Source organism: Anastrepha ludens, chromosome 2 (genome assembly GCF_028408465.1).
Source record: "Anastrepha ludens isolate Willacy chromosome 2, idAnaLude1.1, whole genome shotgun sequence".
Taxonomy (NCBI): Eukaryota; Metazoa; Arthropoda; class Insecta; order Diptera; family Tephritidae; genus Anastrepha; species Anastrepha ludens.
In genome coordinates, this window is record NC_071498.1 from 163,459,669 (window position 1) to 163,480,595 (window position 20,927).

General features: G+C 34.5%; 3 protein-coding genes across 3 annotated transcripts; 2 read left to right on the forward strand and 1 right to left on the reverse strand.

Annotated features, from left to right (window-relative positions):
• Positions 1 to 1,025: 1,025 nt before the first annotated feature.
• Positions 1,026 to 1,678, forward strand: LOC128860313 (general odorant-binding protein 99b-like). The gene is made up of 2 exons (XM_054097764.1): positions 1,026 to 1,142; positions 1,217 to 1,678. The coding sequence occupies exons 1-2, from the start codon at positions 1,041 to 1,043 to the stop codon at positions 1,631 to 1,633; spliced, it is 519 nt and encodes a 172-aa protein (XP_053953739.1). The 5' UTR covers positions 1,026 to 1,040; the 3' UTR covers positions 1,634 to 1,678.
• Positions 1,679 to 6,876: 5,198 nt separating this feature from the next.
• LOC128855571 (uncharacterized) lies at positions 6,877 to 7,902 on the reverse strand. The gene is made up of 3 exons (XM_054090581.1): positions 7,856 to 7,902; positions 7,708 to 7,813; positions 6,877 to 7,647 (listed from the first exon to the last, which is right to left on the reverse strand). Exons 1-3 carry the CDS (start codon positions 7,900 to 7,902, stop codon positions 6,877 to 6,879), a joined length of 924 nt encoding a protein of 307 aa, XP_053946556.1.
• Positions 7,903 to 13,378: 5,476 nt separating this feature from the next.
• On the forward strand, positions 13,379 to 14,141 carry LOC128860321 (general odorant-binding protein 99b-like). The gene is made up of 2 exons (XM_054097777.1): positions 13,379 to 13,567; positions 13,646 to 14,141. Exons 1-2 carry the CDS (start codon positions 13,466 to 13,468, stop codon positions 14,066 to 14,068), a joined length of 525 nt encoding a protein of 174 aa, XP_053953752.1. The 5' UTR covers positions 13,379 to 13,465; the 3' UTR covers positions 14,069 to 14,141.
• The last annotated feature ends 6,786 nt before the right edge of the window (positions 14,142 to 20,927 follow it).

A 20,927-nucleotide genomic window follows, 5' to 3' on the forward strand; every position in this document is an offset into this window, starting at 1 on the left:
TTGTTGCTGATTTTGGACGTCGTTGAGCTTGTACGTCCACGTTTAAATTCAGCAATCCATCTTTCTACAGTACTAATTGATGGCGAAAAGTCCTTTTATACTTTCAATATTCGTTATTTAAACCTTCCAAAACTAAAAATTTAATTATTGCACGATTCTTGATTTTTCCTATTCTAGAAAATACTGTGACACGTCGATACTAAATGGCTTCTAAACAGAGAATGAACTGACAGATTGAAATGAAACCAACAAAAAAAACACAAAAAAAAAAAAAAATTGGCTAGTAGCAATGCCCTCTCCCATAAAATCGTAAAACTTATTAAACAACCTAGTATGTAGGCTTGAACGAACCTCAAAGCAGCTAACGAATTAAACTGAATGTACCCAAAACTAAAAGACCGTCATCTTTTGTACAAACCAAATATTCTTTGGAGCCAAAGAATTTACATCTCAAATATTTTCCTATGAAGAGTGTTCACCCTATTGTACGTACATACATACATACTTATAAGTATGCAATTAAAAAATATGTGCCATACATATATCAACAAAAATCATATAGTTAACTTTCATTAGCACATTGTTTTGATTATATTCCCGCGATGCTTTTGTTTCGTGAAAAATGTTCGCCATATAGCGGCATCTCATAGGGGTCTCTCTCGGCTGTCGAGATGAGTGCCAAAGGTACATGAGAGTACGTTATTGTACTACTGTTATGCGCTACGAATGTTATTGTGATAGTATGCAATTGAATAAAAACTTAACGCCATAAGAATAAACTATATACATTGAACTTCAAAAGGAACAACAACAACAACAAAACACAATGGAAAGTGAACTTAGTCAATGTTCGCTAGCATCTTGCAGATTACTAAATCACTCTACTGAAAAGTGTAAAAATAAATATTTATAGAGTACAATTTGCAATATATACATACATACATACACACACACATTTAAGTATGTAAGTGCTATGCCTCATCACTGGCAGATGCATTTGCCTCGTATTTTGGGAGCACTGCGAACTATAAAAGTCGCGAATGCGCCTCTTCGCCACAACAGTTGCTTCATTTGCGTTATTGCATACACTACAGAGAATCATGAAATTCTTCATCATCACCTTTCTGTCACTGATTGCTTTGGTATCAAAAAATAACTCACAAATATTAGTTGTAGTTGCAGTAAAAAAAGAATCCAAACTTCCATTTGCTTTCAGGTCTTAGCCGATCACGATCACGATCATGCCGGCCATTCGGACTATGTGGTTAAGACTAATGAGGATCTCGTAGAAGCGCGCAAGCAGTGCGTCTCAAAGTTGAGTATACCCGATGATCTGGTTGAGAAATACAGGAAGTGGGAGTATCCGGATGATGAGAAAAGCCGCTGTTTTCTGAAGTGCATTTTCGAGCAATTCGGTCTGTATGATGATGAAAAAGGTTTCGATATTCACAAAATTCACCATCAATTGGAGGGCGACAAGGTGGACCATTCGGGTGATGTACATGCGAAAATTGAAAATTGTGCCAAGGAAGGAGCCGATGCTGCTGATGCATGCACTCGGGCATATCGTGGCATCACCTGTTTTTTCAAGAATAACTTGTCATTGGTAAAGCAAAGTGTTGGCTCAGCTTAAAATAAATTAAAAATAAATTTTTTAACAGTTTGAGTGATATACATATAAAAAAAACGTGTTTACTTTATTTTAAAATAACATTTCCAGCAGCTATAAAAAAATAATTAGCGCGCACACTTCTGTTAGGTGTTTAGCCGAGCTCCTCCTACTATTTGTGGCGTGCGTTTTGATGTTGTTCCGCAAATGGTAGCAATGGTATTAGTAATATTAAGGACTGCGAAAGCTATAAGAACATGATCCTTAAGTTTGTGGTTTTGAAATTGAGCGATTCCACGCAAAGTAAATTTTTCGTAGAAATTAAACTTAAAAAATTTTTTTTTTCAATTCTTGCAAAAAATTTTGAGCGATTCCATGCAAAGTAAATTTTTCGTAGAAATTAAACTCAAAAAATTTTTTTTTTAATTCTTACAAAAAATCTTGTTTACAAATTTTTAGTAGAACAATTTCTTTTCCAAAATTCTTGCCAAACAATTTTTTATAATTTTTGAAAAAACCCTTTCAGATTTTCTTTTTATTTTTCCACAAAGAAAATATATTTTTATATTAAAAATTCTTGCGAAAAAACTTTTTTAAAAAATCTTAGTAGAAAATATACTTTTGAATAAAAATTTTTTTTTGTTCAAATACCTACCAAATAATTTTTTTGTAATTTTTATAAAAAATACCCATTTGGATTTTCTTTACAGTTTTTCCCAAACAATTTTTCCCCCAAAAATTTAGAGCGAAAAAAATAAAATAAAATAGTATCCAAAATACCTTTTTTCCAAAAATTTTGAACAAAGAAAGAAAATTTGTTCCAAAATACTTTTTTCCCCAATAATTTGAACAATAAAATCATATTTTTAGTAGAAAATATACTTAAAAAAAGTTTTTAGCAAAAATTCTTACCAAAAAACTTTTTTATAATTTTCGTAAAAACCTCATTCAGATTTTCTTTTTTTCCCACAAATTTAGAGCATGAAAATAAAACTTTATCCAAAAAACTTGTTTTTCCAAAAATTTTGGACAGAAATAAGTTTTAATAGAAAATACACTTAAAAAAAAAAAAATCATTCAAAACTCATACGAAAAAACATGTTTGCAAAGTTTTGGAGGAAAATATTATATAATTTTCAAAATATTTTTTTTGTTCAAAATTCTATCAGAAATTTTTTTTGTAATATTTAAAGAAACCCTATTTTTATTTTCTTTCCAAACAATATTTTCCCAAAAATTTACAGCAAAAAAATTGAACTTTTTCCGAAACAAGTTTTTCTAAAAATTTAGAGTAAAAAAATTAATTTTTTTCCTCAAAAAACTTGAAAAAAATGAAATTTTTAGTGTAAAATATATTTTGCAAAAAAAAAAAAATTTTTTTGTTCAAAATTCTTGAATAGATTCGCTTTGCGAAAATGCTTTAGTAATTCCGATGGTTTCGTTATTAGTGTTGCCAACCACTTGATCTAAGTAAGAATTAGTACTGCCGACGTTTTAAATGAAATTTAGATGATTTTTGTTTACATCGTTGATGACTATTAATGTAGAAGGGATTATGTAAAAAAAAAACAACATAGAAAGAAGTATTTAAAAAAACAACTATGTATATTTAAAATTAAAATGCATTCCATTGCTGGAGCGGTTTTACTGGTAGAAGAGGAAGCTAGGCAAGACAGGTGGTTACGAGTAGAGCACAAAATGTTAGCGAATGCTTTTAATCCCTTTCGTTTGGACGATGAAGCGTCAGTCGTTATAAGAAGTATCGAATTTATATATATATATATAAAGGGTTTTCCAATAACAGGTGGTATTTTGAATTAGATTGAGTTATTGAGAGATGGTAAGCGATTTTTTATGGCCGGAATTGGATGGTATTGATCTGGACAACGTTTATTTTCAATAAGACGGCGCTACGTGCCACACAACCAACGAAACCATTGATCTTTTACGGGAAAAGTCTCCGGACCGTGTTATCTCTCGAAGAGGTGATCACAATTGGCCACCGAGATCTTGTGATTTAACACCTTGTGACTTTTTTTTTGGGCTCCACGTGAAAGAGAAGGTCTACGCCAACAGCCCAGGGTCGATTCAATACCTCAAAGATGGAATTCGTGAGGCTATCGAGGATATAGGGCGGCCACTTTGCAATTCGGTTATGGAAAATTTCATCAAAAGAATATTTTCCTGTAAGCGTGGTCATGGTGGTCATTTGCCTGATGTCATTTTCCACAATTAACGGCATAACTTTCTCTTTATAATGAAATAAACATCCGATTATTTATATTAAAAAATAGAATTTTTCTTTGAATATCAAAATAACACCTCTTATTAGAAAACCCTTTAATTGGCGCGTACACCCTTTTTGGGTGTTTGGCCGAGCTCCTCCTCCTATTTGGGGCGTGTGTCTTGTTTCAAGCCGATTCCGAACGGCAGATATTTTCATGGCAGAAATACACTCGGATGTTTGCCATTGCCTGCCGAGGGGCGACCGCTATTAGAAAAAAAATTTTATTCATTTTTGTGTTTCACCGAGATTCGAACCTACGTTCCTTATGTGAATTGCGAATGGTAGGCACACACCCGCCCATTCGGCTACGGCGGCCAATTTCTTTTTAAGTTTTGTTAAGACCTTCGATCCAATCTATAAATGTGGAGTGACAGCACTGGGCCTTATAGGGAGGACTATGCGATTTCTAGCAGAGGCGGCTTTCAATATCATCATATAATATAGTTTTTATAAGAATATGCAAATAAATTTACATAATTTTAAAAAGCAAATGTATACAAAATTATTATTTTTTATTTAAAGAAATTAATTTCAATTAATTCTAGCCCTTCCGTCAGCATATTAATCAACCTCTCGTATTGACCGCGGTGTGTGAATGGGCGGGGGTTTATTGAAATGATAGCTTAGAAATGACGCACCATTCTCTAATAAACCATTTTCCTTGCATTTGTAATTATTTGTATTTATTTCATGGCTTACCCCGACAAAGTAAAGCATTCGTATAAATTGACACGAGCTGTGTTTCATTCGGGATCACTAATACCGACTTTCCGAATTTCGAAATTGCGAAACGTAATAGTCAAGGCGAATTTATTCTACATAGTAGGTGGCATTCGAGCAATAACAACATTTTTTAAGTTAGAACCGTCAGGGGAGAGAGAATGGAATGCATGACAAATGGATAAAATTTGTGTGTCGCGTTGTTTTGCTTCTTTGCGGCATTATCTTTATCGCTGAAAGAGTTAAAAGTGCTCCATAACACACAATAATAAAATTTCTACCGTGATCAAATCGAAAATTGAATTACTTACATACGCATATATTTTACAATCTTTATTTATTTTTCCAATACTCTGATGAGTAACAATAAATAGACCTACACTTGTTTCCTGGGTCTATCGCTAGATGAGATTAACGATTCACTTCCCTGTGGTTAACAGGGCTTTGAAAACTTCTGCAACAACAACAACAACAACTAAAAGTACATTGTCTAATCCAATATTTATCATATTTTTCCATGCCACTAGAGAAATCATTTCCGTTTTCACTTTTTTGCATGCCCCAAAATTCTTTGTAGCTCATACGAGTATTAGAGTTGCATTTTATTTGAAATTTGAAGCTTTAATTAGAATTAGATTTCGTTCTTTGTGCCAGAAAGTGAGCATCAAACTAAACATTCTTTCTGCTGATAAAATTGAATATTAGTTTGGGGAAAATGAAATTTATTATTTTTGCCTAAAATTTTGTTCGATATTTATCTTCTGGGCGACGCTACGACTACTAAGACCGGATTTACACACGGCGACATCTGGAAGGGAAACATTTTGTTTGGGGGTGAAGGACGGCCGCGGAAGAGAGAAAGAATTTGTCTCCTGTACTGGCGACACGCTTTGTGCTTCTTATTCGTATTTCCAATTGTGAAGTTAGCGGCAAAACAATTTTTGACAGTTGCTTCATTCGTTTTCTTCTTTTGTGTGAAAAAGTACTGTAATCAACCTATTCTGAAAATGGAATACAAGTGGAATCGAATAAACATTGAAAAACTAATAGTGTATATTCAAGAAAATGCTTGTTTGTACAGCAATAAATCGAGTGATTATATGAACCGAGCCAAAAAAGCGATGGCATTTGCAGAAATACTAAAATAAATGGAAACAGAAATGGTTGGGGTCACACAAGACGATATAAAAAAAAAATGGAAAAACCTCCGTAGTCAATACATGAGGGAGCTACGTTTAATAAAAAACTCTAAGAAAAGTGGAAGCGGTGTAAATGAGATATACGAAACAAATCTTTGGTGTTTCGAGCAGCTCTCGTTTCTAGAAGGCCATGTAGCAACCAGATAGAGCCAAGACAATACTGAGGTAATATTAAAATGCAATGTGTTACAAATTTTAAGAAAATACAAATTGTGGTATCGTCAGACGTATACTATATAACTGATATGAAAGAATAATTAACATACGTCACAAATTTGTTTTTCAGATGCCTTTTTCTTCGAGTAGCTCAACTTATACGAATACTGAAAATAGCAGCTTTATGGATGCAGAAAATAGTAGCGCGAGCGTTAACGACGAGCCATCGAAAATACGAAAAAAGGTACATAACATTGCGATTAATAAAAAAAATATATCATATAATTTTTTTTTTTTATAGAAAAGTAACCAGTTTGGTGAAAAGCAGCAGGAATTCTCTTTATTTAAAGCAATGATTCGAAAAAAGAAAAACTCCCGAAAATACGCCTGGTTGGGAACTTTGGTTGCAAATCAAATGGAGAAAATAGACCATGACAAACAACAGAGCGCTACTTGGGAAATACAGACGGTTATAAAAAGATATATTGATGAATCCAATCGTCGCACTCCTGCATTACAAGGACTTACTGCAGCTGTCCATGGATGGAGTTTTTGACAAGGATGATTTTTGCTAGTAAAGTAGGTATAATTCATAAAACCTATGAGAAATGTTTATGTTGACTTCCACTTTTTTCCGTTTCTAGATACTTAAGCGCCAAAAAAGTGATACTGCGTTTAAAGCCACCAAATCTGAAAACCAAAGTGCCTATGAAATATTAGACTGTGTTTCCTATAATATTTAAGTTAAGACGAAGAAATTTAAAAACCAAAGGATCTAAAAAATATGAGAATGGGCTTTAAGTCATAATTTTTATGTATTTTAAGTAAAGTATTTATACATGAAGTATATTTTATTCAATTTTTTTATTGAAATACAAAAGCTTATATACCTATATACATTTACGTTAATAAAAATAAAAGAAATTATTACCAATCCAATCCAGTTTGCCTTCTTCATTGAAATATTTTAGAAATTTTTGACGAACATTCTCCGCTTCACCTTTTCTCGGATTATATAATATATTCGATCCAGTTGGGCAGTTATTGTTTACAGTTTCTACATTTCCGCTACCATCAGTGTATGTTTCGCCATTTTCAATTAGATAATTATGTAAAGTACAGCACGTTAATACAATTTTCTCTACAGTGGCCACATCTAGATTTTTAGGAGCAAGAAAAACGCGAAATCGGTTCGACAAAATTCCAAATGCATGTTCTACTACATGCCTTGCCCGGGAGAGTCTTCGATTGAAAATTTGTTTTTCTTGACATTGCGTGTGGTAAAGATATGGCTTCATTAAATGCACCTGCAGAGGAAATGCATCGTCTCCGACTACAACATACGGAACGCTTCGATTGTTTCCAATTAAAGCTGCTTTTGGAATTTCTTTCTGATCTTGAAGAACAGTACTTAATTTGCTTTGTAGAAAAACTCCAGCATCATTACTGCGACCGTTGTAACCCACGTCAACGAAAATAAATTTACAATTAGCATCCACCAGGGCTAATAAAATTATGCTGTTAGTGCCTTTGTAATTATAGTAAAAAGTTCCGTCAGTGCGTGAGGGACGGAAAGTTATATGCTTTCCATCTAATGCGTCAATGCAATTGGGGAATTGCCACTTAACCGCGAATTCTGTTGCTATAGCCTCCCATTCGGATTTGCTGCTCGGAAACTGCGAAAAAATTCGTTATTAATTGCGAAATATTTATTATATTATAAAATGTATCCATACCTTTAAATATGACGATTTTAATTTGTTAAACAAAGCACTGCATACCTCTTGCAAACTGAGGATTTGGATAATCGCGCCTGGTAATCCAAACTCACGTAAGACTCCCCTGAAATATCACCATCTCTTTAACTCACCAGTGCTGAGAAACCGCAGCGTCATTGCCAATTTTTCTGCTGCGGTAATCGCGTTTCTCATTGAAGTATCAAAACGTTGAATATCATCTGCAATTAGCGAAGCAAGTAATGAAATTGAGCATTTGATATCCGTACATAATTTTTATAGCTCTGCTCATCGTGCACCAGCAACTCTTTGTTTAAAAAAGCGAACGAGCCGTGATCGCATTTGTTTTTTCGCCATTCTTTTATCCATTGCCGCTTGGATCTCTTGATAGGCAACGATGAAGCTTTCTCGCCCAAATTTGCTAATCCTAATTGGAGTATAATTTAACAATTTAATGTGCACATTTTACAAGCATGTAGATACTTACCTAAAAGTATTTCTTCTTTATCGCTGTCGTCAGAGTCTAATTCCGCAGCCTAACCAATGCTTTTAATTAGTTCACATTTTTGTTCGTAATCCATATTTACTCGCAATAAACGAATATATTTCTTTACAATATAAAATTCAAGCAAATCACGGCTATACGAATGAGAGAAACGTCAAAATATGCTAACGAATGTTGCCGAAAACATTTTAGCTCGTGTGACCGGGAATGAGACATGAAAAGAGAAATTCCAGTGTCTCCCTTCCAGATGTCTCCGTGTGTAAATCCGGTGTAACACAGCCGGTCAGCTTCGATTATTTCTGTGATTTTATCGACATTTTAGACATCATCGATATTTTCAAAAATGCTTGAACGGAATCGGCGAAACCAAAATTGCGTAAAATTAACTTTTCCAGTATCGGCACCGTACCATTCAGAAGTTCAGCGGCCTGACTTGTATTTTCATTTCTCGCCTTTATCAAAGAAAATCTGTAAATTGTACCGAATTTTCTCTTTATTGACATCCTCTGTTAATACCCTGTAACTATAAAATAAAATAATTTTTTTTGGTGTGAAATGTCACCTTGACAACGAGCATGAACTTTAAATTATTTGAACGATACTTTATGGGATTTCCATCACTACAGCCATCTACCGAGAAAATAGAGGATTTCTCTTTCCCCAAAGTAATATTTTTTTCACACGTTGGCTATGAACAACCGTCCCAAAACTTCATATGTTTTCATTCAATATTTATGTCACCTTTTTCTACCACCTTCTATAGTCCTGATCAGTACGTCTGGTAACTCTTCCTCCAGTTATGATTCGTTTCATGATCGCTTTAAAGTGAAAAGCCAACTCTATTCCTTTCAAATTTTGTGTTTTTGGAACCAAACGAGGTGCGAGACATCTGTGGCCAAAATAGTTTTTGTCTAAAGTCATAGTCAGAATTGCTTGAATTGATCCTTGCGTAAGTCTCTCTCTAATTAACTGTTAACCGACGATTTTTGAGTGCAATATCTTTGACTTCCCTGGTGTGTTGTTCATCAGTTGACCATTTTTGGCTTACTGGAAATGGTGTAAATTTTCTTTTTTAAATACTGGTCATCAAAAGGCCTTCTGTAAGTAAGCAAGCTGAAGAAAAGTAGTAATAAGATAGTGAAATTGAGCGTAAAGATACGCACAATAATATATTAGAAGTATTTTTAATCAGGAGATTTTTCTACTAGAAAGAGTCAAAAAACAAATTACACCTCTATGAACTTTGAAAGAATTTAATTTGATAACAAATTCTTCTGCTAGTGTTTTTTTTTAAATTAAAATTTTATTTATTATCATGAATTATTATCATTGGACTGATACTTTTTTAATCTAATAATTTAATAAATTTATGTAATATTTATAATCAGCGTTTACATCTTTGTAGGGTGTTTAGGGTCCAGCTCCTCCTTGTACTATGCGTCTTGATGTTTTTCCCCAAATAGAGGGACTTACAGTTTCAAGTCGACTCCGAACCTTAGATATTTTTATGAAGAACTTTTTCATGGCAAAAAACACTCAGAGGTTTGCCATTGCCTGCCAAGAGACGAATATAATAATAATTAATTAATGTAATTTAGATATTTAAAAAAAATGTATTTTAATTTCCTCTTTCCCAGAATTACACATTGAATTTTTAACAAATATGAGCAAAGGCAACTATCAAAAAGAAATCAATGTATCCAAATAAAATGTTTACTCGTAAAAAAAGCATTTACTTTTATTAAAAAATTTCCTTCTAAACGTTGAAGTAATTTGGTAAAGTGGCATTTTTGCTTCTTATTGTTTTTATTTTTTAAGAACATTAACAGCTGGCTAAATTTAAGCGAAATAGAGTCTTACGTAACGCTTACTAACACAAGTTTGCAAATAATGAAAAACCAAACAAAACTTTAATACATTTAGGTTAGGTTAGCCTGGTTGGCAATAAGCCACGCATAGACCTTTTGTTCCCTAGTGATACCAGATCATGTAGGATGTCAGCGCTTTTGGCGAATCTAAGTAGGGCTGGGAGCTCCGCTTTTGAGACGTCTTCCAGCCCCTCAAACAGTGGGGCTCCCAGGCATCTTAGTCGCGTTTTTGATAATGCCGGACAATGTGCCGGACATAATGCCGGAATACATTTAACTATTAATTAATTTGTACTCCCATTCCCGTAATCTGATTTTTTAATAAATATTTTTGAAGTGAAACCTCTTAGGCGTCGATGGACGAGCGCGAATGGAGAGTAACATTTCAAGGTCATGCAACGTTTTGGGCATTTTCGTTCCGCGAGAGAGAAAAAAGATATAACGTAGAGGAAAAGGAGAGATATATCTTAGACACACTTTAGACTATTTTTCTTTGTGGTTAGTGGGAAATAACACTGCCTACTTTTTGGCGCTTGTTTGTTGGTGCAAACTTGAAGGAAATATATTTTTGGTGCCTACTTTTTGGCGTTATATTTTCTTGGTGCCTACTGTTTGCAGCGTTTTTGGTCCCAATTTTTTTGGCGTTTTTTTTGGTGCCTACTTTTTGGCGCTTATTTCCGTTTCCTGGCTAGTGCTTGGGCGTACTATATATAAAGTGCTATCCATTCCGGCGTCGTATTTATTGGTATTGCCTTGCGGTAATTTGTGCCGTTGCTGCGGTGCTGGAGTCGCTGCGTTTGTGCGTGTGATAAACGTTCGGAGCATTGCGCGTTGTTGCCAGGGTTTGTGTCCAGAGTTTACCTACACCGGCCGACCCTTCTCCGTTTTTTGTAAATTTTGTCTATTTGTATTCTCTGCAAATGTTGTGAAGTTATTTAGATATATATTCTTTCTCTCTCTCTCTCATTCTCTCTCGGGTCTCTCCTTCTTTCTTTTAGAAAGAGCGTAGAACAACCTACGCACTCTCGAATGGTAGTCACGTTCATTAATGCGTACTCCCATACCTTTACCCTGATTGCTACTTTTTTTTAAATAATTAAATCAATCAAAATTAATAAACAAACATACATACACACATACATCTCTATATAACGCGTATACTAATTATAATAATAAATAACTAATTATGTACATTTAGCAGCATCTGCAAGCAGATTAAATTTGTTGTAACCCCCTGATCAAAGGCCACACGAGCACTGCATAATTCTTAAACACGCGCATTATGGAATTATGGATTGCCTGGTTGCTCGGAATATTACAGATGCCCAATATGGCATGTACTAGGTTGTTAAATAAGTTTGGCTGCTCGATAAGAAAAACACAATTTTATGGTTTGAAATGCGCTTTATTATTCAATTCACTTGTTCCAAGGAGATTCCATCTTATGAATTCCATCGCTGAAGTTAGAATCCGGAAGGCCTGCAAAATACGCTTTCACAACTAACCTAATCATTTGATGTGATTTTAATGACCTAAACATTTGATGAAAAACGCTTTCTACGCATGATTTTTTTAGGTCTCGAAATAGATGGAAGTTGCTAGGGGTCAAACATGGTGAATGCTTCAAAACGGTGGATGGTCCAACAAATCAATTTTTAATTCATGGATTTTAGACATTGTCAAAATGCTTTTGTGATGGAAAAGATTTTTTTCTTTTGAAGACTGGATCTTTTTTCAAGATTTTTTTCGCGATTTTTTTCCTTCAGCTGGTCTAAAAGATTACACTAATACCCAGAATTTATTGTTTTACCAGTTTGCAGGTAAGCCACAAACAAAATTCCTTTCGTATCCCCAACAACTGATGCTTACACCTTCTTGGCCGAGTTCTGGACACATACTCGTTTCGGAGCTAAATAACCATGTTCAAACCACTTTTTTTATATCCTTTTTCACTCCGCTCGGCAGCATATGGCCTCGACAAGACTATTCCATCGTACACGGTTCAGGACAGTTGTTTTCACGTCGTCCTATGTGATGTTAGCGTCCGCTAGCTTGCGCAACATCGACCTTCGCTAAGTGATCTTTGGCCGACCGCGCCCTCTGCTCCCTTGCGGATTCCAGTCCAGTTCCATTTTCACTATGCTATCTGGTTGTTTTATAAGCTAGTGACCTTTCAATCGCTACTTCCTGCGTTTAATCTGCCATAGGATGGGCTCCTCAAACCTACAGCTTCAATACTTCAGCCAAAATATTGCTTACACTACTCAATGAGATGCCTACTAGTAAATCCCTTTAATCAATCGACGACTTTCCAATGCGATATCCTATATATATATTGGACGTCCTTGAGGTGGATCGTCCTCAAAGCTTGTACGTCCACGTTTAAATTCAGCAATCCATCTTTCTACAGTACTAATTGATGGCGAAAAGTCCTTTTATACTTTCAATATTCGTTATTTAAACCTTCCAAAAATAAAAATTTCATTGCTGCGCGATTCTTGATTTTTTCTATTCTAGAAAATACTGTGACACGTCGATACTAAATGACAATAAACAGTTAATGAACTGACAGATTGAAATGAAACCAACAAAAAAAAAAAACCAAAGAAACCAAAAAAAAAACAAAAAAAAAATATTTGGCGCCCTCTCCCATCAAACTGTAAAACTTATTAAACAACCTAGTATGTAGGGATGAACGAACCTCAAAGCAGCTACCGAATTCAACTGAAAATACCAAAAACTAAAGACGGTCACCTTTTGTACAAGCCAAATATTCTTTGCAGCCAAAGAATTTACATCTCAAATATTTTCCTATGAAGAGTGTTCACCCTATTGTACGTACATACATACATACTTATAAGTATGCAATTAAAAAATATGTGCCATACATATATCAACAAAAATCATATAATTAACTTTCATTAGCACATTGCTTTGATTTTATTCCCGTGATGCTTTTGTTTCGTGAAAAATGTTCGCCATATAGCGGCATCTCATAGGGGTCTCTCTCGGCTGTCGAGATGAGTGCCAAAGGTACATGAGAGTATGTTATTGTACTACTGTTATGCGCTCCGAATGTTATTCTGATGGTATGCAATTGAATAAAAACTTAACGGCATAAGAATAAACTATATATGTACATTGAACTTCAAAAGCAACAACAACAACAACAAAAGACAATGGAAAGTGAACTTAGTCAATGTTCGCTAACATCTTGCAGATTACTAAATCACTCTACTGAAAAGTGTAAAAATAAATATTTATAGAGTACAATTTGCAATACATACATACACACACACATTTATGTACGTAAGTGCGTTGCCTCATCACTGGCAGATGCATTTGCCTCCTATTTTGAGAGCACTGCGAGCTATAAAAGTCGCGAATGCGCCTCTTCGCCACAACAGTTGCTTCATTTGCGTTGTTGCATACACTACAGAGAATCATGAAGTTCTTCATCATCGCCTTTCTGTCACTGATCGCTTTGGTCAGTATCAAAAGATAATTCACAAATATTAGTTGTAGTTGCAGTACAAAAAGAATCCAAACTTCCATTTGCTTTCAGGTCTTAGCCGATCACGATCACGATCACGATCATGCCGGTCATTCGGACTATGTGGTTAAGACTAATGAGGATCTCGTAGAAGCGCGCAAGCAGTGCGTCTCAAAGTTGAGTATACCCGATGATCTGGTTGAGAAATACAGGAAGTGGGAGTATCCGGATGATGAGAAAAGCCGCTGTTTTCTGAAGTGCATTTTCGAGCAATTCGGTCTGTATGATGATGAAAAAGGTTTCGATATTCACAAAATTCACCATCAATTGGAGGGCGACAAGGTGGACCATTCGGGTGATGTACATGCGAAAATTGAAAATTGTGCCAAGGAAGGAGCCGATGCTGCTGATGCATGCACTCGAGCATATCGTGGCATCACCTGTTTTTTCAAGAATAACTTGTCGTTGGTAAAGCAAAGTGTTGGCTCAGCTTAAAATAAATTAAAAATAAATTTTTTATCAGATTGGGTGATATATAAAAAAAAAACGTATTTACTTTATTTTAAAATACTATTTCAAGCAGCTATAAAAAAAATAATTGACGCGCACACTTCTGTTAGGTGTTTGGCTGAGCTCCTCCTACTATTTGTGGCGTGCGTTTTGATGTTGTTCCGCAAATGGTACTAGTAATATTAAGGACTGTGAAAGGTATAAGAACATGATCCATAAGTTTGTGGTTTTGAAATTGAGCGATTCCATGCCAAGTGATCGTAAATTTCTCTGAAAATTGGTTTATTTGAAGGCTTGAGTATAATAAGAAGTGAGCTGAAAAAAAATTTAAGCAAGTATAATAACTTTCAGAATTATTCAACGCTGGCAATTTTTGTACAGAGTGTTTTAAAGTGAAATATTTTCTGTCATTTTTATAAATTTTTCGTTGAAATTAAACTTAAAAAAAAAAATTTTTTTTTAATTCTTACCAAAAATCTTTTTTATAAATTTTTAGTAGAAAAGATATTTTCAAAAAAAACTTTTTTTTGTCCAAAATTCTTGCCAAACCACTTTTTATAATTTTTGAAAAAAACCCTTTCAGATTTTCTTTTTATTTTTCCCCAAACAAAATAATTTTTTTATATAATATAATATTAAAAATTCTTACGAAAAATATTTTTTAAAAAATTTTAGTAGAAAATAATTTTTTTTTTGTTCAAAATACCTACCAATAAATTTTTTTGTAATTTTTGAAAAAAATAATCCATTTGGATTTTCTTTACAATTTTTCCCAAACAATTTTTCCCCCAAAAATTTAGAGCAAAAAAAATTTAATAAAATAGTATCCAAAATACCTTTTTTCCAAAAATTTTGAACAAAGAAGGACAATTTTTTCCAAAATATTTTTTTCCCCAATAATTTGAACAATAAAATAAAATTTTTAGTAGAAAATATACTTGAAAAAAAGTTTTTTGCAAAAATTCTTACCAAAAAACTTTTTTATAAATTTTTAGTAAAAGTATTTAGTAGAAATATACTTAAAAATCGCTTTTTTTATCAAAACTCTTACCAAAAAGTGTTTTTGTAAATTTTTATTAGAAAATTTGTTTTTTGTTAAAAATTTTTACCAAAAAACTTTTTTGTAATTTTTGAAAAAACCCATTCAGATATAAAAAAATTGTTTCCAAAATACTTTTTGACCAAAAATTTTGAACAATAAAATAAAAATTTTAGTAGAAAATGTACTTAACAAAATTTTTTTTTCGTTCAAAATGCTTACCAAAAGACTTTTTTATAATTTTTGTAAAAACCTCATTCAGATTTTCTTTTTATTTTTTTCCAAAAATTTAGAGCACAAAAATAAAATAGTTTCCAAAAATTTAGGACGGAAAAAAAATTTTTATAGAAAATACACTTAAAAAAATTTTTTTCATTCAAAACTCATACCAAAAAACAAGTTTGCAAGTTTTTAGAGGAAAATATTACTTTCAAAATATTTTGTTTTGGTTCAAAATTCTTATCAGACATTTTTTTTGTAATATTTCAAGAAAACCTATTGAGATTTTTTTAAATTTTTTTTCCAAACAATATTTTCCCAAAAATATATAGCAAAAAAATTGAACTTTTTCCCAAACAAGTTTTTCTAATAATGTAGAGTAAATAAATTAAGTTTTTGCCTCAAAAAACTTGAAAAAAAATTAATTTTTAGTGTAAAATGTGGTTTGCAAAAAAAAAAGATTTTTTGTTCAAAATTCTTACCAAACAACTTTTTTGTAATTTTTGAGAAAAACCCATGCAGATATTTTCTTTATTTTTTCCCAAAAATTTAGAGCATAAAAAAAAATGTTTCCAAAATACTTTTTGACCAAAAATTTCGAACAACAAAATAAAAATTTTAGTAGAAAATATACTTAAAAAATATTTTTTCGTTCAAAATGCTTACAAAAAAACTTTTTTATAATTTTTGTAAAAACCTCATTCAGATTTTCCCAAAAATTTAGAGCTAAAAAATAAATTTTTTTCCAAAAATTATGGATAGAAATAAATTTTAATAGAAAATTCAATTTAAAAAAAAAAAATTCATTCAAAACTCTCACCAAAAAACATTTTTGCAAGTTTTTAGAGGAAAATAATAGGACTATGAATAAGTTCGTGCGGGTTTTTTTCGAAATTTGAAACTTTATTGACGTAAAATGGTTACAAATTTAATATTCAAAATATTGTCCATCGCTTACTACTACTTTTTCCCATCTTTCTGGCAATTCACGGATTCCCTTTGTGAAAAATTCGGTCGGTTTTGCCGCAATCCACGAATCGATCCATTTTTTGACTTCATCGTAATTACGGAAGTGCTGGTCAGCCAGGCCATGTTGCATCGATCGGAAGAGATAGTAATCGGATGGCGCAAGGTCTGGACTATACAGCGGGTGGGGTAGGACATCCCATTTGAGCGTTTCTAAGTATGTTTTGACCACTTGTGCAACATGTGGCCGAGCATTGTCATGTTGCAAAATAACTTTGTCGTGTCTATCGGCGTATTGCGGCCGTTTTTCTCGCAGTGCTCGGCTCAAACGCATCAATTGTCGTCGGTAGACATCCCCCGTAATCGTTTCATTCGGTTTCAGTAGCTCATAATACACAACACCCAGCTGGTCCCACCAGATACACAGCATAACCTTCAGGCCATGAATATTCTGCGCCGACGTCGATGTTGAAGCATGGCCAGGGTATCCATACGTTGCCCGACGTTTTGAATTGTCGTAATGGACCCACTTTTCATCGCCAGTCACAATTCGATGCAAAAAACCCTTTCTTTTGTGCCGTTGAAGCAGTTGTTCGCATGCCATAAAACGGCGTTCAACGTCTCTTGGCTTCAATTCATACGGCACCCAATGGCCTACCTTTCGGATCATTCCCATGGCTTTTAAACGTTTGGAAATGGTTGATTGATCAACTCCCAAAGTTTTTGCAACCTCTTCTTGCGTTTGAGCCGGATCTTGATCGAGCAATTCCTCCAATTCGGTATCCATGAACTTTGGCGGCGCACCCTCGCGTTCTTCGTCTTCCAAGCCAAAATCACCACTTTTAAAGCGAGCAAACCACTTCTGGCACGTTCGCTCAGATAGAGCATGCTCACCATAAACTTCCACCAAGATACGATGACTTTCGGCTGCTTTTTTCTTCATATTAAAATAATGAAGAAGAATTCCCCGCAAAAACACATTATTTGGCACGAAATTCGACATTTTCAAGTGTGGTAAAAATATTGTTGTTTACGCTTCAAATAAAAAACTTATACTGACGTTTGTGCCTTACGACAGTAGCTCTCCAATGAATGTTTGGAAATGTGGATCGATGGAATAATAATCAAGTTACGCCATCTGTTGTAAAACCGCACGAACTTATAAATAGACCTATTATTATTTTCAAAATATTTTGTTTTGGTTCAAAATTCTTACCAGAAATTGTTTTTGTAATATTTCAAGAAAACCTATTCAGATTTTTTTTTTATTTTTTTTCCAAACAATAGTTTCCCAAAAATTTAGAGCAAAAAAATTGAACTTTTTCCGAAACAAATTTTTCTAAAAATTTAGGGCAAGTAAATTAAGTTTTTTCCAAAAAACTTTTTCCCCAAAAATCTTAGAAAAAATGATTTTAGAAGAAATATATTTTTCAAAGCTCTTGCATTTTGGGCAAAAACAAGTTGGATATCATTTCAAGGTAGCGCTCACCATTCACAGTTACGTTACGATTCGCAGCATCTTTGTCGAAGTACGGTCCAATGATACCTCCAGCCCATAAACCGCACCAAACTGTGACCTTTTCTGGATATATTGGTAGCTCTTCTTCTTCTTCTTAATTGGCGCGATAACCGCTTACGCGATTTTGGCCGAGATTAACAAAGCGCGCCAGTCGTTTCTCTCTCGTGCTAACCGGCGCCAATTGGACACACCAAGTGAAGCCAAGTCCTTCTCCACCTGATCTTTCCAACGCAGAGGAGGCCTTCCTCTTCCTCTGCTACCACCAGCTGGTACCGCATCGAATACTTTCAAAGCCGGAGCGTTTGTATCCATTCGGACGACATGACCCAGCCAACGAAGCCGCTGGATCTTTATTCGCTGCGCTATGTCTATGTCGTCGTAAAGCTCATACAGCTCATCGTTCCATCGTCTACGATATTCGCCATTGCCAACGTGCAAAGGTCCAAAAATCTTACGCAGAATCTTTCTCTCGAACACTCCAAGCGTCGCTTCATCGGATGTTGTCATCGTCCAAGCTTCTGCGCCATACGTTAGGACGGGCATGATGAGAGTCTTGTAGAGAGTTAGTTTTGTTCGTCGAGAGAGGACTTTACTGCTCAATTGCCTACTTAGTCCAAAGTAGCACTTGTTGGCAAGAGAGATTCTACGTTGGATTTCAAGGCTGACATTGTTATCGGTGTTAATGCTGGTTCCTAAATACACGAAGTCTTTTACAACCTCAAAATTATAACTGTCAACAGGTAGCTCTTGCATAATGTAAATTTGGTTATAAATTCAGTCACAATAGCTCGAATAGCCGCTTCAGTGGGTCGATTAAACTGACCATTTTTATAAAAAAATTCAATGATTTTCAAGCCTTGTTCGTTTGTAAGACGATTCGTGGTTAAATTATAGACCAAACTGAAGATGTTTGACAGTGAAACAAAACACGAAACGTGCGTCCGCTGTTTAAACCAACTGTTTAAAAAGATAATAGCTAAAAAGTCACCCGTTAGAATCTGATTTAAGAAAAAACTGGTTATCGTAATCGTCAAGCAGTATTTCAAGCAATTTTCGCTGTCCAATATTATTATTTTAATTACAAAAGTGATTTACCCCATAAAACAAAAGCGGCGATAGAATGCAGCCTTGTTTCACTCCAAAAACTGGTTCAATTGGGTTGGATAAAGCGTCGTCTTAATTGAAAATTTGAATATTGGGACTGTATTACATTTACTAATTTATTTGGGACTCTCTTACGCCGGTGTGTGCTTCAGATTCTTTGATGCTGCAGTCGATCAAAAGCCTTTTCAAAATCGATGAAAACGAGGTACAGTGGTTTTTCTTGCATTTCGATGATTTGCTCCGAAACATGAATACCCCTCCCACAGCAACCGCGCCTTTCTTCCTTTGGAATCTTCACCAAAATACCCTGCATCCATTCCTGCAGTAGCGCTTTAGTATCCCCCAGACGGTTTGAAACAAGCGAAACAGCATCTGTACCGAAGTTAAAGTCAGGTTAAAGGAGGTTGGTCACCGGAAGCAATCTCTCTAACCATATTTCTCTGAACTTCACACAGATCTTTCTATTCGTAAACTGAAGTTTGAGGGTCGACAAGATGGAATCGCGAGACAAAGCAGAAGCTTTCTCTAAATAAGCCAATTAATCTACTCACTTAAAACTGGCGAACGTAGGGAACGTGGGAGTGACAGATATATATATGTATAAACCGACCCACGGTTGTAGCCTCACATAAGTAAGTAAGGAAGCAATGATTGAGCAGCATTCAGGCTAAGACAATTATTGTGGGCCATTGTGAAATTACAGACAGATCTGTGTTGGTTTTGAAACACAAATCCGCAACTAGACCAATTCTGCTGGACCTGAACTTTGCAATTGAATATCATCAGCACAAACATGGACATTCACATATTGAGACGCACAGAGAACACTTCATTCACTTAAAAATACAAAAGGGGACTAAGGTTAGAGTTTCGCGGCACACCGAGCCAACAAAATAAGACATGGATGAGCCAGCCTTGCACACTACTTGTTGAGTTCTTCCTGAGAGGTAGCTGATCTTAAGCATGACGGAGCTATTAGAAAATCCAATAAAGTTCAAGATTTACCGAATCAAATGCCTTAGAGAAATTCAGCAGGCAAAGAAGAGATAAGTCACCAACTGCATCCTTATGCCATCAAGTATTTTCTTCATAGCCATAGAGCAGCTATGCTTAGGTGTAAGCCTAGACTGCAGTGGGGGCAATCAATTTTTTTCCTAAACAAACAATGAAATTTGCTTTGCCATCAGCTACTCGCACAACTTTGGAAAGACTGGTAAAATGCTTACAGGTCTATAAGCACTGGGGCTAATAGCATTGCTTTATCTGGGTGCAAGCATGGTAAGAGCCTTTTCGCACTCTGTTGGAAAACATTTACAAAACATTAGACATTCGACATATGATGTAAATTTTTATCTAAAAGTGGTCCCGAGTGGTCTTCGTGTGGTCTTCGAAAGCATTTCTTCCATTGAAAAGCTTTTTATAAAAAAATAACTGCCATTTGGAGGCAAACACCCTATGAGGCCTTCATCTGAGTAACAGATAGTCACCTCTGCAAGTTGCTTAGCTCAATTGGAGAAGCTCGGACCAAACATCTGTTAAGGATGTATTCGCCTGGTATTCTGTATTCGCCTGGTATATGGAAATTATGCAATGCGATCAGATGTACGAGTATAATCAATTTCAGGTTTGGGGTTAAATTGACCTTATCAAAGTGTGCGCATAAAATCCAAGTAATCTTAACGTAAACAGTTGCCACCCGGTTGACTGCTGATAATAAAATACAGTTCCGAGCATTTCAATAGAAAATTTACATAGTGGCTATAAAGATTTTTTACATACTTTTTTTGTACAAATTAGAAAAAATCTTACGGAGAAAAATTTTAAATTATAATTTTTTCCAGTTTAGTTTGACTACAGCTGAAAGGCTCGGTAGCTATAGCTTTTTAAGTAGAATAATAATTTTATTGTTATTTTTTTACTAATAATAAATAAATAAATAAATAAAAAGTTTGAATATCCCCATTCTGCGGAAAGTAGGAAGGCTATAATCATAAACG

Coding starts and splice junctions, on each gene's coding strand:
- LOC128860313 (XM_054097764.1), top strand. CDS start 1,041: ATGCGCCTCTTCGCCACAACAGTTGCTTCATTTGCGTTATTGCATACA. Junction 1,143..1,216: donor TTCTGTCACTGATTGCTTTG/GTATCAAAAAAT, acceptor ATTTGCTTTCAG/GTCTTAGCCGATCACGATCA.
- LOC128855571 (XM_054090581.1), bottom strand. CDS start 7,902: ATGAGAAACGCGATTACCGCAGCAGAAAAATTGGCAATGACGCTGCG. Junction 7,814..7,855: donor AAATTGGCAATGACGCTGCG/GTTTCTCAGCAC, acceptor GTGATATTTCAG/GGGAGTCTTACGTGAGTTTG. Junction 7,648..7,707: donor TAAAATCGTCATATTTAAAG/GTATGGATACAT, acceptor ATTTTTTCGCAG/TTTCCGAGCAGCAAATCCGA.
- LOC128860321 (XM_054097777.1), top strand. CDS start 13,466: ATGCGCCTCTTCGCCACAACAGTTGCTTCATTTGCGTTGTTGCATACA. Junction 13,568..13,645: donor TTCTGTCACTGATCGCTTTG/GTCAGTATCAAA, acceptor ATTTGCTTTCAG/GTCTTAGCCGATCACGATCA.